A 16,464-nucleotide genomic window follows, 5' to 3' on the forward strand; every position below is an offset into this window, starting at 1 on the left:
CAGAGTGGACTTCAATTTACTGTGCATTGCAATGGGCAAGTGAAAAAGTCTAGATTGAATGTGATTAAAAAGAATCCATATGAAAATTTCGCTGACCAAGTCTCAATTGACCGTCACTTGTCCTAATCCTATTCTCGCTGCAGAAGCACACATTAACCATGGAGAACCTACGGGGTCAAATTTGGCCCCTATAGATTCTGCTATTCAAATAACAAAGTTTTTTTTTTTTTTTTTACAAATTGAACTTCAAAAGTCCAGAGTGTCACTTCTGACCCCTGCATGGGGCCATCTAGTGGATGAATATTGCACTTACATGAGCCACAGTGGTGGTGACAAGATGGCTGGCAACATGCATGTTTTGTTGAGCTGGAAATCAATCCAAACATTACTTCTACAAACATTACTACATCTTCTCAGCAAACCATCACATGGTAAAATTATGTTTTTTTTGTTAATCTATTTCATATCATGTTGCAGAATGCCTAGGAGTATGTTTTATATATATATATATATATTTTGATAAATTAGCAACTCTGAGCTAGTTCAAAAAACAAGGGTTAAAATTGAAAAAACATATATTTTGGTGTTCAGTGAACTTATAGCAGTCATTTAATGTATAATTCAGAATTTTCCAAAGAAGAAAAGGGTCTTGGGTTCTCCAGGGTTAAGGTGGGGGGGGGGGGGGGGGCACTGTCAATTTGGCATCAGGATAATCTCCTGTCTTTGAAAGACTTAGTAGCATCTTTGACTATCATCACCAGGAGCAATATTGTGACTTTGGATTGTGGAGACGCAGTAAAAGCACGCATAAGACATTCTTAACGACCCATCTGAAGGATTTATGCACAGTTACCGCCGAGGTTATCTTTTGTAGTTAAATTGAGGGGGGGGGGGGGGGGGTTCAAACCCTTGTAATTTACTGTAACTACAGTATCACATCTTTTGCGGGATTTACGGCAGTTTTAGGGCGCACTAACACTAGGTCATTTGAAAACAGTGCCTGCACAATTCCTCCTCTCCTGCTGGGCTGAGCTCACACTGCTACACACACATACAAGCATTTGGGCTTACGTACAGTCCAGCAGACCCTGACATACAGCACATGGCAAATGTATATGTGCCTGTGCGGGACATGGAGTGCTGTCGACTTTTTTGACATTGTGCGTTGTTGCCAGTCTATCTGTATTATTCGTGGTGCCAGTTAACATGACTAACCGGCAAGGTATTAGTGCAATTGCATGGCATAGCAAACATTGTGCGTTTATTAGAATCCAGACGGCTCTCTGCGACAGAGATGTGTTAATGTTGCTGCCATCGGCTATTTCTGACATGGACAGTAATGCATGTCTTTATTGTGGCTAATAGGAAGGCATTTGCCTTTGGTAACGTGTCTGCTGAATGTGTCACATGCACCGATCCACACACTAATGAGGGAAAATATAGTAAGTGATGCTTTTACTGTATGTATCTGAGCTAGCTTTTTGCTTTTTCTTTTCAGATTCAGGGCTGTCACTTGAACATAAATAGCCACTAGGAATCCCCTAGCTTAGCTTTGTCCCTTTGTCTTCATGGTTTTGGGCACGCTACACACTCAAGGATTTTTCAAATATTAAGAGATGTATTTTTTTTTTAATCTGTGACAGATCCCACGTATAACGATAGAAAAAAATCATCATTATGTGTGTGGTCTGTTCTGAAAATCTCAAGAACAGCACACATAAAGATTGTCCTCCACCGCCGGTCTACAATCAAGTCCTAAGAGGCAAAGCTCTCACAACATCTCACAAACAAAGAAAATCTGACATTTCCGGGTATGTGCTGGTAGTTGCCGAGTGTTTCCTAAGAGGACCGAAGGCAGGAGCGTTGTAAGATGGTGACGTGCTTTGGAAAATACTTCCTTCCATCTGGGGAACCAATTTTTATACAGAAAACCAAATTTGGGTAGGGACATATTTGTTTTATTTACCACCCTCTACTTGTTAGTCAGTCAGGCCCCTTCTTTGATTGGCTACCTTCCACTCGCGTCCAGAGTTTTAAGCAGCTCAAGACTAGTGAGTTTTCACCTGAAAATGTTGTCATAAATATTGAGCATGTTTAACATTAAAGATTATTGACACCGACTTGTTTGGGACACTATTAGTGGGACACATCCGGTCTTAACACACCACAATCTTAGAAGACATAAGATACAAGTCGGGTATTTGACATCCTTGGTCGGGGCAAAATCGGGACTACAACAGCCCGATTGTCTTTTCATGTGTACCCGGTTCATCATTTGCAAACAAAAAGACCACCCGCTAAAAAACGCTTTATTTATTTCAACGAGGCTTGAAAGTGGTTAAAGAATATACTGTAATTATTGATCCCTGGACAGTGGACATGTCATAAAAACCCTTCTGAACTGTTTTAGTCTGTGGAAAAATTACCAAATATTTCTCATTTAAATGGTGTTCCTCTGTGCAGTGTGCCCTCTGAGGCAGTCAATGGCTAATAGTCAAGCAAGGCTGCTTTTAATTTATTAGAATATGATTGTGATAGTGTGTGTGTTCAACCTTTAAATTGCAATTCTACGCTATGAACATACAATGGAGATAAATTATGAAAAAGCCCTCATTTCCCTCCTTTGTTGTTGCTTGCTCGCATGCCTTTGCCAAACTAATGTATGTACTATGTAATGTATATAATAACACTCATTGACTACCGACATGTGACGTTGACATTTTTTTTAACTTTTTGGGTCAACTCAATTTGCACCGTCTTCTCCATTAAGAGCCTTGTATTCTGATTAAATTGCTTGAATTGGATTTATTAAGAAGTGAATGCATCCTTCCTTCCTTTCCTCAGTCTTTCCTTTGGTCTCTTGAGGTCTCCCTAATTTGTTAGAATTTAGATGTTTCTGGGGTTGGTGAAAGATTCTGGTTTGTAACCCTGTGGGTAGTAGGTGATGTCTGGTCGGTGCTATATTTCACATTTCTTTGTTTTCTTTGATCCTTCCTCGGGTCTCCTGACAACTTCACGACTCTAGCTGGATTCTGAAATATTTGGTTTAGGTGAACGGTATAGGAATTTTAATAGGTTTTAGGTGAATTAATGAGCACACATGCACATACTCCCACACATATAAAAAAAAATAATAATAAATAAAAGAGAGAGAGCAATGATGATGACATGTTGAATCGGTAAGATTACCGAATGAAAAATACTGAGCTCTCTCAGAAGAAGAAAAAAAAAAAAGAAAAAAAAGAAGTGACTGCAAAAACACACGCTCCTTCGACGTAACCTGCAGATGAGTCACGCACACATAATTTGTGATAACTTCTGGATCCACAAAGCAACTTTATTTCACAATCAAAGTGTGACTTTTTTTCAAACTGTTCCAATTCGGGCCACCTTCAGAATTCACCAATTATGCCTTATTGGTGGTTGTGCCCATATTTTCAGGGTACGCATGGTAGGAGTGTCAGAAGCATAGACGGGAAAATCGCCACTTAAAGTGCGTAAGAAAAGCGCCTAAGGAATTGACTTAACAGCAGGAGTCCACTTTGATAGTGAAAGATGATATTTTTTTCTGATCATTTGTTCAAAGGACTTTTGTCATTTTCTATTCTTAGTAATATTTTACATTTTTACAAGTCAAGTATAAATCTTCCACAGACACAAGGTTATTGCCTTTAGGTCCATATCATTTCTAAAGTCTGTGAGCATGCATTGAACATTTTAGTTAAAAAATATATATATCAAATTCACCATTTCTTGAACTCATATTGTCCTGACTAAACACCACAAAAAAAAAAAACAAATTTTCAGCTTCAACTCTTCAATTTTACCTTATACAGACGCTCCCCTACTTACGAACATTCGAGTTACGAACAACGGTACATACGAACATGTCTGCGCGCATGTCAAAAAATGTTCGGAAAGAGATGCTGTAAGTTAGATTTTTTATTGCGCACCTTTTTCCGAGTACTGTAGTGCTTCTTTCCGCCGCTAATACCGACGCTTGGCGCTGTGAGAGCTCACCCAGCATTGGAGGCTCAGCAACGTGTCGAGGAGGAGGAAGAAGAAGAAACGCCTGTCGCTCATAGATAAAGCCATCGCACTCTTCGAGCAGCAAGACCCAAATATTGAACGTTGCACAAAGGTTGCAAATCAATTGAATGATGCCATACAGTGCTACCGCATCATTTATGATGAAAAAAAGAAGAAAACTGTGCAATCGACGTTAGATCGCTTCTTTCGGCCAGTTTCTAGTAAATCCTCCAAGGAAGATACTCATCAACCCTCATCTTCTTCTCCGCGACCCTCAACTTCTTCCTACATTGAAGTTACGGAGGAGGAAGTAACTTTTGAAGCCCATTCCAGCGACGACGAAGAACCTCTCATGATATAAAATCCTCCTCTTCCTCCTCCTCCTCCTCCATCAAATCCTTAAGCATCGAGTACATCTTCCAAAAGTAAGTTAAACTTCATTTTATTTATCTTATTACGTACATGTACATACTGTGTGTGTCTCTCGCTCTCTCTCTCTAACATACGTAGTACAGTACTGTACGTATTCTCTTTCTTTAAACATAAATTATAATACAAAATATAGCACTGAAGCAACTTACGAACAAATTCACCTTACGAACGATCGCTCGGAACGTAACTCGTTCGTAAGGTGGGGAGCGTCTGTATTTGAACTTTTGCGGTTTTGTAAACATCGTACAACTATTTTGACTTCGGGGTTTGTTTGTTGATGTTGTTTACAAACTAATCATACTATACTGTGCTAGTAATAATACTGCCTTAAGATTGTGACGGCACTCCTCACATATTGCGCTACATGGCTATGGCCAATTATGGTGGTCTCTGTAAGAGGCCAGTAGCTGCAGGCAGCCACGGAGTAGAGTCCAATAAAAGCCCTGAAACCGGGAGTTTGTAACAGAGATGAAAGCAAGTGGGTGTCTCAGCATTCAGTGCAAGTAATCAGCCATCTCTCTGCAGCTATCTTTATCCTCAACAAAATCTGCTTTCATTGCCTCATACACTTATCCTTGACGGGAAGAGCAGTCACGCACACTCAGACATTCAGGCAGACACACGCACGAGTGCACAAACCAAAAATGGAAGCTTATTGTCCACATAAGTGGAAATTTGCCTTTGGCTTTAACAAGGAACATCAAAAATACATACCTAAATAATGATACAACGGCACGCTCATCGCATGCACATTTTAACAATTCACTGTTCGCCGTTCAAGGAATATTAATCCAAAAGATAAAAGTGAACTTTATTAGCCTAATAAGGAAATGAAACAAATGTCTGTTGAAACATCTTCAAGAGTAAATAAATGCCAAACAAGAAAAATGTGCTCTCTTGCTCTGACCAATACAACATAAAAGTGAATTATGCAAGAAAACATGTTACTCCCATTTAACTAGCATACGCTAAGTGCTCATTGTTGCAGAAACCACAACCAATTACAGTATTTGTATATGAAAAGTTACAAAATAATCTGTTCCAGGGGCAAAGTGTTGACATCATAAAACCTTTGTTATCTGGACTGGCAATATTTGAAGTGACATTTTAAAGTTCTTAACCTGCTCTAATCATTTATGCGACCCATGACATAAGTATCACACTTCCTGTTACAGCTTCGATACTACTTCTCAGTCAATGTAATTCTTAGAATAGAATTAAAATGTATTCTTTTAACACTAGAGGAATTTTGGAACAATTTGACCTTCAACTTCATTATGTTTGCTGTATGTGCCAGTATTTTTATTTTTTTAATAATAATCTTAAACCCTTAAGGGGAAATTAAATTCACACTCTGTTGTATATATTTGTTGCACACCACTGCGTACCAGACCACACACATGCAGGCAAGCAACAAGCGATGTCAGAGTGATGTAGGGGAGGTTCGGTGCATTGCTTAAGGGTACCTCGAAAACAGTCAGGATGAAGACTAGCTTTTCTCCAACAAAAAGTCGCAATTCATTTTTTTTCTGCAGTGAGATTCAAACCAAGACCCTCCGGTTCCAAAACTCGGCTAAGCTACTGCCAACCCAGTTTTTAGTTTTACCAAATGTAGACCCACATACTTTTCTCAAAGAGATTTCCAATAGATCTAAAAAGGCAGCCACAGAAGGTAGCAGCATCAGCAGCACTTTGCACCTTCGTTTCTTATCAGTGCACAGGATGAAACGGGATGAAAGAGAATCCACTTCTTCACAAAGGAGACAAACTACAGGATCCTTACTTCTAAAGTTTTCAAGGAGAGCAGACTGCCATTAACGGTAAATAACTTTCAATGCTGATATACCCCATCTTAATTAAAGCAAATGAATAAGCAAGAGCACTCAAGAGACACAGAACTCTGCCAAGGCCAAATTGTTGGCCAGGAACCTGCAGTGCACACAAACAAAGAGATAACCCTAGACCAATCCAAAAACGGCATAAAAAATGTTAGCCCTTGCAGAGGTAAAATGTTCAGTTGTGCATTAGCATTGTATTCATTTAACAAAATTTTCATTACTGTGTTTTTTGCTTGCAGTGGTGTATAAGATTGTACTGCATATTTAAGAGAGCTTTCAAATATTTAGTTTTGCTCAATTAGTTGCGTAAAGCAGGCAAAAATTTTTTTTTTAAAACTGCTCTGAAACAATTACATTTGGGTACAGATTTGGATACAGATGCCATTACTCTTTTTTCAGTATTGTGGAACCCAAGTCTCCATGAGACAGGAATTGAGAAAAAAACAATAATCTGCATACCACTGCCACATACAGCTGCGGTTCTACAATCAATAAAGGGTCAAAACAAAAAAAGCACATATCAGGTTTGCCCTAACATTTAGATCTCACATATTGTTGGGAATAAAACGTATTTCAAATAAAACTGTGCTCCTTGTTGTGCACACACAAACATGGTTGTGGATGTGACACAGAGAAAAAAAAAGTACAATGTTTTTGCAACAGATGACTTTGGTTACATGGCAACACAGCTTTACACAGAGGCTGCAGTTATGCTTTAGGCCAGAAGCAGCAGTCACGCGTAAAAAGGTGACAGCCTCTGCAATGCACCTTTAACGAATATTAATTTTAAAATTGTAATAAAAAATAAAATATCTGCACAATAACTTATTTGTGCACACAAAGTATAAAAGTAAAAAAATATATATTTAAACGGCATCCGCATGCTAAATGGGGGGGGGGGTAAATATATATATATATATATATAGTTGTTTTTATTTCCATTTATATTTATTTTTTGTATTTAATGTTGTTTTATTTTCACTTTTAGTCATTTATTTATTTTTATTTTATTATTCAGTTTTGGTCCCGCATAACTACCTAGGCAGCGGACAAATCCGTCCTTCTACTTTGCATTCTGTGTCACTGCACAAATCGCATGCAGCCAGGGCAAAAATCTGAGAATTCCTGGCTTCAATAGGATATGTTAAGAGTGACATTGTTATCGTTTAACAGTTAAAAATGCAACTAATTTCTTGCACATCAATAACCATTACGAATGTTTTTTTTTTTGGGGGGGTTATTGTTTTATAGTTAAAGGTGACTAGCAAAAAAATAAGCTTATTTGGGTTATTCCTTGTTGCAGTTATGAAAGCTGTGGAGGCAATATGATGACCATATCCCTGTGGTGAAATGACCTAATTTACTCAAGTTGTCTCTTTAACTCCCTTGAACACTGAAGCTCTGTATTTTATCATCAAGATTCAGCAGTGGACTTCAGAGAGGCTTATTTCCCTCACTGACAAGCCATCATGAATTAACATTACTTCCATGCATGACACTAATCTTGACTTAATTATGCAATTAACTCTCTGTCTTCCACTAGTTCCTGTCTCAAAGGGTTCATTCAAGCATGGACATATTTCCCAGTGACTGACTGGGTAGTGGGTGCTATGCTACACTTTTTATACAGACAAGAAAACAGAACGTTGTTATTGTAAGACAAAACAATGGCTGAGCACAGTGAGCAGTTTCTCTTCATTCAAAAGAAACTTGGACAACTCCGTGTTGGCAGCAACAACCTCTCGAGCTAATGCTAATTACCTGCAGATCGATGACAGCTGACGTACATGAAATATTCACAAACATGCACAATCAGCAAAAACTCCGAAAGGAGTGTTATTAGCACTTTGTCATGACTTACCATCTTCCTTTTCGTCAAAAACGGGTCTCTTTGAAGAACTATTGGCTCCCATCCTCTTCTTCCACTTTCCCCAGTGAAACATTGATGCTCAGATAGCATTCCTCGCCTCTTGAAGAGAAAACTACACCTCAGAGTGGGAGACTGTAAACGCTAAACAGGAACAATTGAGCACACATTTCACGCCAACCGAATCCGTTGTTTATTTATTTTTTTTTGTATACCGCTCGTGACTGTTACTATTATTTGGTCTGGCGGATGTAAGGGAAGAGCGAGTTGAAGTCCTTTTTTGGAGGGGGTCTAGAGAGAAAGGAGCAGCGGCGGTGGCGAAAAAATGTGTTTAAGCAAGTTCCACGGGCACATAACGGTAAGCTTTGTCTATCGGTGACGCTTGCGTTCGGTTGGCTTCCGTAGTGTGTGAGAGGAAACCACACGGACTTTACTCGAGCCTCTCCGGCTCCGAGCGAGAGCGAGTTAAGGTAAACCTCGTTACCACACCGGAAGTTCAATTCCTTTTATGAATAATATCTTCTTTCAGATGTTGGATTATATTAAATTCTTATATTAATAAGATTTAATAATACAGGAATTAAGTATATTAACGTTTATATCTTAATCTCCCCGTTTTAACAACAATGTAACACGGGTAACATTAGAGTGGCGTAATTAAAATGCATGTTTTGTACATTAAATGAAGTTATTACAGGATAATGATAATTATAACCATGTGGCGTATTGGCGTTGTTACAGAGTGACGGTTCCAATGTTGTTTTATTTTGAAATGTAAAACCGGAATTTATAGTTGTTCAACTAGCTTGACAGCTGATGGAGTCGACGTTAGTCATGTATGACTACATAGAAGAAAGAGCCCAGATGAATTCTTTGTATATACCCCCCCTTAAAAAAATACATAGCTCTCCAACCACCTTACTGGCCAACATTAAAATAAGATTTAAGGTTTTATTCGCATTTAATATTATTGTAAGATACTATAACAGTATGCACAGTCTGAACATTAACGCTATGTTTAAATATTTGGAAAATTGAAGAAATATTCAATAATGATGCTAATTTAAAAAAAAAAATTGTATTACAAACAACAGTTAAACAGATACTGTACCTAAGCATTTTTTTTTCTCCCAAAAATCATACTGTTCTTGAACATTACATTTATACTCACAATTTAAACACAACTTAACTTCCTTAAAAACGTCCTTAAAAATGTCCTGTACTGGTACTAAAACAAGATTGAGATCATACTTGTCCAATAGCTTCCTGTGCATAAACTATGAATTGGTCTACGACAGAACTGAATGGTGGACTTTGATTGAATCCGTTCATCATTTTTTCGTGTTAGGTTGGGGATGAAATGGGCTCATGCAGTTATTGCTAAGAACTATGCTGCATGGTGCACACAGTGGCTTGGGCTCTTCCTCGCTCAAAGTCGCTCCCACTCCAAATAAAATATAATTTGGTGCAGTTGGGGGTCATATTGGTTTCTGCTGCCGCTGCTGTTGCTGGCGGGGGATTCACTGCTCGCAGTAGCCATGGTACCACCTGATCTTATGCTATTCAGTTTTCAAGCTTAAATCACTCTCCATTTTATTCATTTATTGTAGATTTACATACAGAATTCATTTAATTAAATGATTGTCATTTATTACACATATTTTAACAATAGAGGGACCCTTCATACAGTTTTAGAATGGCTGGAAAGTTGCCAGACTTGATTATGCTATACTAAAAACACTTAAAATTAACTTCTTCTTATTTTTGTCTCACAGTTGTGAGGCCTGGAGAGGTTCAAAATTTTTATTAAAGCAAGATAGAGATTGAATTTTGTCGGGATAAGCAACAAAATGAAATTAAATAATAATAAAAATACAGGTCTTCTTCAGAGTATTTGAACAGAGCTGGCAAAGCACAAAAGCAACACAACATTCTTTGTGAGGATGCTGAGCACATGGACTGTTGCACATGACAAACACTATGCTGGAGCGGAACTCAACTGGAACATGTGGCAGTAAAAATCCTGAAAAGTAGCCAAGTAAAGGTTGGTACGAAAATCTGCTGCACTGCGCAACCTGTTTACAAAAAGCTGTGTCTCATGTAACTGCTTCCGCGAAAGGTATTTTTAGCTTTCGGTGATTGATTCTGACTTTTCCTCCTATTTTTTTTTTCATACCTTGAAGGAAATAGATCTACTGTATACTCTCACGAATTCCATGTTCAACCCCTCAGACCTCAGAAATCACAGTTGCATGCTTAAACTGGCCTGCACAAGAAAGATAACTCTTGTTTTTCAGTTCTGTGCTGACCAACTGTTGACATTTCCCTTTTCAATTAATATCCTTTTAAATATCACATGATACCAAAATAACTATAGTAATATAGTAAATATCTGTGATTTGACATCCTTAGCACACACCCTTTTTTTTGTCAATTTGAAAATGTACTAATAATGTATCGTATATATCTTTCTCTCACTTTTTTTTCACATGGTTAAGTCAATAAGGCTCTAATCTGTTTGTCTCGAATATTATACTAGTAGCTAATTAAGCATACATGTTAAAGGTTTTGCTTTCTTCATGTAGTTCTCTACAAACATTATGACTATTAAAACAAAATCTGATTTCAGAGCTTTTATTAGCATGAAGCTATTGTGGCTTGAGAACTGTTTCTGCTGTTTTATTTACTGACTGATTTTTTCATGATTTAGCATCACCGCTGAATATGCAGATTTGGATCACATCCACACATCCACTAACAACTGCATTTTACTTATTTTTTTAAAACACACACGTTAAACAATTTTAATGTACTTTTGCTATCATGTAATTGAGTGCCAGTAATCCACCACTTCAACACAGGTACCTTTGTTTGTTTGTTTGTTTTTCTTTTCTTTCTTTTGTTGTAGAAAAGGAAAATAAAAGTTTGTTTTTGTTGTTCTGGGGAAGTTTTGCATATGTTATTTTTACTGTCTGTCTATTTAGATTACTCATATTAGAATTAATAGTTTCCCAGATTATTCTAAATAATAATAATAATAATTTTTTACGTGCTACTGTGGATGCCCATATAGAGGATTGATCGATCAATCAATCAATCAATCAATCAATCTATCTATCTATCTATCTATCTATCTATCTATCTATCTATCTATCTATCTATCTATCTATCTATCTATCTATCTATCTATCTATCTATCTATCTAGGTCCATAAAATGAGGTTACATTGTTCTGCACAAAGACAAGAAAGACAAGTGCAGAAGAGAATCAGAGACCTTCATCTATGGGACCTGCAGATTCCTGTCATTTGGATTTTGTATAGCAGTACCACAGGGGGGCAGTATAGAGTGGTGTACAATCGGAGTTGAACAAATCTCTTTTCCCTTTTTCGGCACACATTCCAAATTTTCGTGAAGAGCAAATATTAGCTTGTGCATATAGACGATGAACAATGTCTATGTATCCTTTGCAACAAGAGAAGCGCTTTATAGTTCTCAACATTATTGACTGTTCAGTTCCTGCGGATTTAACAGGATACATTTTCCTGGTCGGTTCACATCATTCCCTAACCTCAACCTTATTGATAACCTGTGGAACATCTGGAATATATTTAACAGTGAATGGCAGTATACAGTACTTCCAAGCAGAATCTCTCTTACAACCTCAAAAGATTTATGTGTGGAGGAAATAAATGCACATTGTAAAAATGCATTAAATGCAATTAACTATTTTTGGAAATGAACAAAAACAGCCTCTACGTAATAATTTGGCAGACATGTTTTTATTCCTTCATTTGTTTTGCAAAAGTGTCCTTCAAATGTTTCTTTTTGTGTGTGTCCAATTTCCAAGGAAACATGGTAAGCTTCAAAGCACTGAACTTGAGTACTCTAGTGCTCCACCATTTTCCCTTCATCTGACATTGTGTATGAGGGGCACCAGTGCATCCTCCATTACCCGCTGAGCGCTATGCTGAGCGACAAGTGAGTAGGTCCCCTCCAGATGAATCAAAGGCACCTTAACTTTGAGCAGAGATTGGTTCACCATGCACGTGCATCCTTGCCATCTGCTCCCTCTTCAATGAGACACACTGGCCGTCCACTAAAATAGCTCCCCGGCCTGCTTTTCCGGTGTCACCTCTGTTCCCTTGGAGACGTCATGTGCCACACAGTTGAATCCTTCTAGTTCCAAGCCTGTAATATTTTTAGCCAGATGAGAAAAGATCGATAACCTGCGGCTTCAAAACGGAAGCACTCTCGCCAAGCGCCGTCTGTGGCTAATCACTGTGAGCAAGACCAAGACAGCCCTCCACAGGAGAGGTTGCTGCTGCACAATGAGCAGAGTCACTCTGCTCATCACACTACCGACAAGGTTATTAGAGAAGACAGGCCTGCAGTCTCCAGGGGGAAATCTGCTGGCTTGTGATAATTGGCTTAGGCTTTAACTTGAAGATTTTAATGTACAGTACACTTTAATTATAATGATGCATTGCTATCACAATTTTTGTACACAGACCAAAACCTTTCATAACGCCAACGACTTATACAAATTGCCCACAACAACATATTATCACTTGTGCTTTCTGAGGCAGCAGTTCCAAACCATTTTTAAGACTAGTACCGGTACAAAATTGTTAAAATCATCATCATCATCATAATGTGGGATGAACAGCATAACTGTGCTTTAGAACATTTCGGCATATCTTACCTTCCTATGCAAAACTGCCAAGTCTGCTGTTGCTACTGAGTCTTATTTTGACGTTATAGTAATCCTAGTCAATTGTTGGCAATGCCAGCACTGGATCCTGAAAAAGTGGAGAATGTCGTGTTCAGCGATGAGTCCAGAGTCTGCATAAGCATGGTGAGAGTGTATAGAAAGTGATGCTGATCGAGTAACACTTTTTGGTGGAGGCAGTGTGATGCTATATGACGGTAGGCTGTTGTGGTTACAGTCTACTGGGGCTTTTGATTGATAAAAAAGTAAATTGTATAATTGGTCAAATGAGATGTTTCTTCCTTCTTACTCCAATCCAGAAAGAAAACATCAAACAAGACTTCAGTGTGACAACAGATTAAGCAGTTTTTGTCTTGGCAGTAATGAACTGGAATTTTTTTTATGTGAGCATAAGGTTTATTCTCAGTTGTGCTGTTCAGCTTCCTAGTCTTATAAAATATATTGCTATTAATAAGCATTGTGATTAATATGATTACGCCAGGGCGGCATGGTGGTTGACTGGTTAGCACGTCCGCCTCCCAGTGCAGAGGACGTGAGATCGAGTCCGTGCTTCGGCCTTCCTGGGTGGAGTTTGCATGTTCTACCCGTGCTTGCGTGGGTTTTCTCCGGGTACCCTGGTTTCCTCCCGCCTTCCAAAGACATGCATGTCAGGTTATTTGAGCACTCCAAGTTGTCCATAGGTGTGATTGTGAGTTTGGATGGTTGTTCGTCTCTGTGTGCCCTGCGATTGGCTGGCAACCAGTTCAGAGTGTACCCCGCCTACTACCTGAAGCCAGCTGGGATAGGCTCCAGCACCCCCCGTGACCCTTCTGAGGACAAGCGGTTAAGAAAATGGATGGATGATTATTGCAAAATTGTAAATTAAACTGACTACTGTCGTATTTGTTGGATGCCTGGATGGGATTGGAATCTCACAGGAACAGGGCCTTAAGTAGTTGTGTTCATCAGAAATTATTCGGGGGGGTTCCTATCCCAGTTAAGATCATTAAAAAAAAAGAAGCTCTAGTTTCTGTGCAAATAAATAATAATGATATTTTTTATTTATTTTATTTTATTTATAGGCATTATAAACATAATTAAAGGAAAACAAGGAGTGCCATTAAATTAACAAAGAACAACAAAAAATAATAATAAAATGGCAAATGGTATGGACAACATTAAAGTGAATAAGCAGACAGAAGTGCCATCAACGTGAGCTCTCGTTAAGATGCTAGAGAATCAGCACTGGAAACAATCAAAACTAAAGGAGAACACTGGATGACAAACAAGCTATTCTCAAACTAAGGAATACATGCTTAAAGAGCTTCATCTCTTTTAATCCCGCTGCGACAATATTCTGGTTAGGTAACGCCATTACTCTGTCCTAATACAAAGAACGCTATACATTCACGAGGTCACATTCACAAGAAGTTTTTCTTTCATCATAATGCACTACAACGTGCTTTGTTTGGATTGCCCATAGACACGGTTGGGCCTTTTAAGGCGCATTCAAAACCAAAGAGTGTAAAGAAAAGACAGTCTGAGCACTTTCACGGGAAAAAAGAAAAGAAAAAAGTAATGTAGCTTTAAAGTACGTACCTTAGGCATTCAGCCATCCATTTTCTGGGTCCAACTGACATCTGTGCACCACAAGGGGGCAGACAAGCCCTACATCTGACGGATAGGCCTAATAACAGTCACCATAAACCATCACAACATGATGTTACTGTACTGCTAAAAATAGAGGTGTAAGTATCCTAACGTTTATATTTTGACATCAATTACCTTATGGCTGATACTGGAATATAAAAAAAACTTATAAAAACTTATTACAGCCAACTTCAACGAGCAAAACACATATCTAGCAATCTGCAAACATTAATACATTTAGTAATCAGCATCTCTGGTGATTATGATTTATTTTATGTAAAAATGTTATGATTTCGTAATTTTATTAGATAAATATTGATTCTGAACTGTTCCAGATTAAGTATGTGGCACAGTTAGGTGTATACTGGTATATTGTGTTTTTGTATAGTATTTATGTTTTGTTTTGTTCTAGTTGCAACATAAAAGTGGTGGTATTAAGAGTTGGATTAAGTTGAGTAAGTCCACACTGAAGCATAGGTTAGTGATGGACTACAGCAGTATTTCTCAACCCTGGTCCTCTGTTTTCCATGTCCAATAGAGCATAATTATATTTGAAAGCAGAGACTTTATGATACTGTTCTTATATTGGATTTTATTGGATTGTGCAAGTGGCCATAATATTGGTTCCATTCCGTGTACATGACAGCTGTCTAATGCAGCTCGAAAGTAGTCGTAGACTAGTATGTATGCATTAGCGCATGCACAGGAGCACAATAAAAACTTTATGGTGAGGCTGTCAAAAACATTTTACTATATATTTTTTTTATGTACATAGGTTTAAAAAAAATATATATATATATATATATATATATATATATATATATATATATATATATATATATATATATATACAGTATCTTCTTAAAAGAGAGGGATGCACACATTTTTCTATTCTAGGAGCTTATCCCAGTGTAGATAACAACATCAGTTCACTTCTGATAACATCTGACTCATCCATCACGTGGTATCTGTCACCAAAATATTACATGATAAATTGCACACAGAATTGTGTAATGTCTTCTCGCAACAATGTACAAGCATAAACACAAAGACAATCAAACAAAAGATGAAAGTATTTCTTGGTCTTTCGTGTCACTGTATGTACTTACTAGGTTAATATGTCAATTTCCATCTTGACAGTTTTTCAGTATTTTATATAGGAAACCAGTTTATCACAAAACACTACAAAGTCAAACTGCATACATTATGTAATCTTTTGTTTTGGATATTTGATGGGTGTTTTTCCACTGCCTGCGGGAAACTAGAGACACCTAGTGGACATTTTAATACCTGCACAAGAGAATCAGCACTCTTCTTTGTTCCACTTAGTCATGTCTTTAAGAGTCGGTGGGAAAACGTAGACTTGTCCATCCTCGTTTCATTGATAGACAATATGTTAGCTGTGGTCAAATTAGTTACATGTAAATCTTCAGTGTTTCCCAACCGTTACAGAGCCATGGCATCCATTTTATATAAGAAAACAGAAATGTCTTCTTTTTTTTTTTAAATGAATAGTGAAATAATAATAATAATAATCGTGTGTCAGTTTACTCACAAACTGATTTGGTCACATGATTGAACACAAAGCTGATTCTCAAAGGAAACCATAACTTATTCTGTTGAAGGCAACAGGTGGATACATCTTCTGCCATTGAATGGGTGAGCACTTAAGTGTTCTGCCTTTCACTACATATCACTGTCAAAGCTCGATGAACACAGAGAGCCAATACAGGGTGTCCATAAAGTCTGGCTACATAGAAAACAAACAAACACATACTTCTTAACACAAAACAATTATATTCAATGTTTATAAATAATATTTTCAACATGATTTCAGCATTTCCAAGGCATAATTTGATGTGCTTTGCAAAATGCAGGTGAACTCGATGGAATAGGTCTGCCTTGCAGCACATTGCCTACTGGTAATGCATTCTCTCA

General features: G+C 37.8%; 1 protein-coding gene and 1 long non-coding RNA gene across 3 annotated transcripts in view; both read right to left on the reverse strand.

The window, feature by feature from the left end:
• The window catches only part of stk32c (serine/threonine kinase 32C), a 52,311-nt gene extending 43,715 nt beyond the window's left edge, over positions 1-8,596 (reverse strand). For both annotated transcript variants that reach the window (XM_077581622.1, XM_077581620.1), the window contains exon 1: positions 8,161-8,596. In XM_077581622.1, the coding sequence (XP_077437748.1) occupies positions 8,161-8,242 (82 nt within the window). In that variant the 5' untranslated portion in view covers positions 8,243-8,596. The remainder of the gene's footprint in view (positions 1-8,160) is intronic.
• Positions 8,597-11,971: 3,375 nt separating this feature from the next.
• On the reverse strand, positions 11,972-15,736 carry LOC144061626 (uncharacterized). Its single transcript, XR_013296225.1, has 3 exons — positions 15,636-15,736; positions 14,476-14,563; positions 11,972-13,526 (listed from the first exon to the last, which is right to left on the reverse strand). It is a non-coding gene; the product is annotated as an uncharacterized LOC144061626 (long non-coding RNA).
• Positions 15,737-16,464: the final 728 nt, after the last annotated feature.

Source organism: Vanacampus margaritifer, chromosome 12, assembly GCF_051991255.1.
Source record: "Vanacampus margaritifer isolate UIUO_Vmar chromosome 12, RoL_Vmar_1.0, whole genome shotgun sequence".
In the NCBI taxonomy this organism is placed as follows: Eukaryota; Metazoa; Chordata; class Actinopteri; order Syngnathiformes; family Syngnathidae; genus Vanacampus; species Vanacampus margaritifer.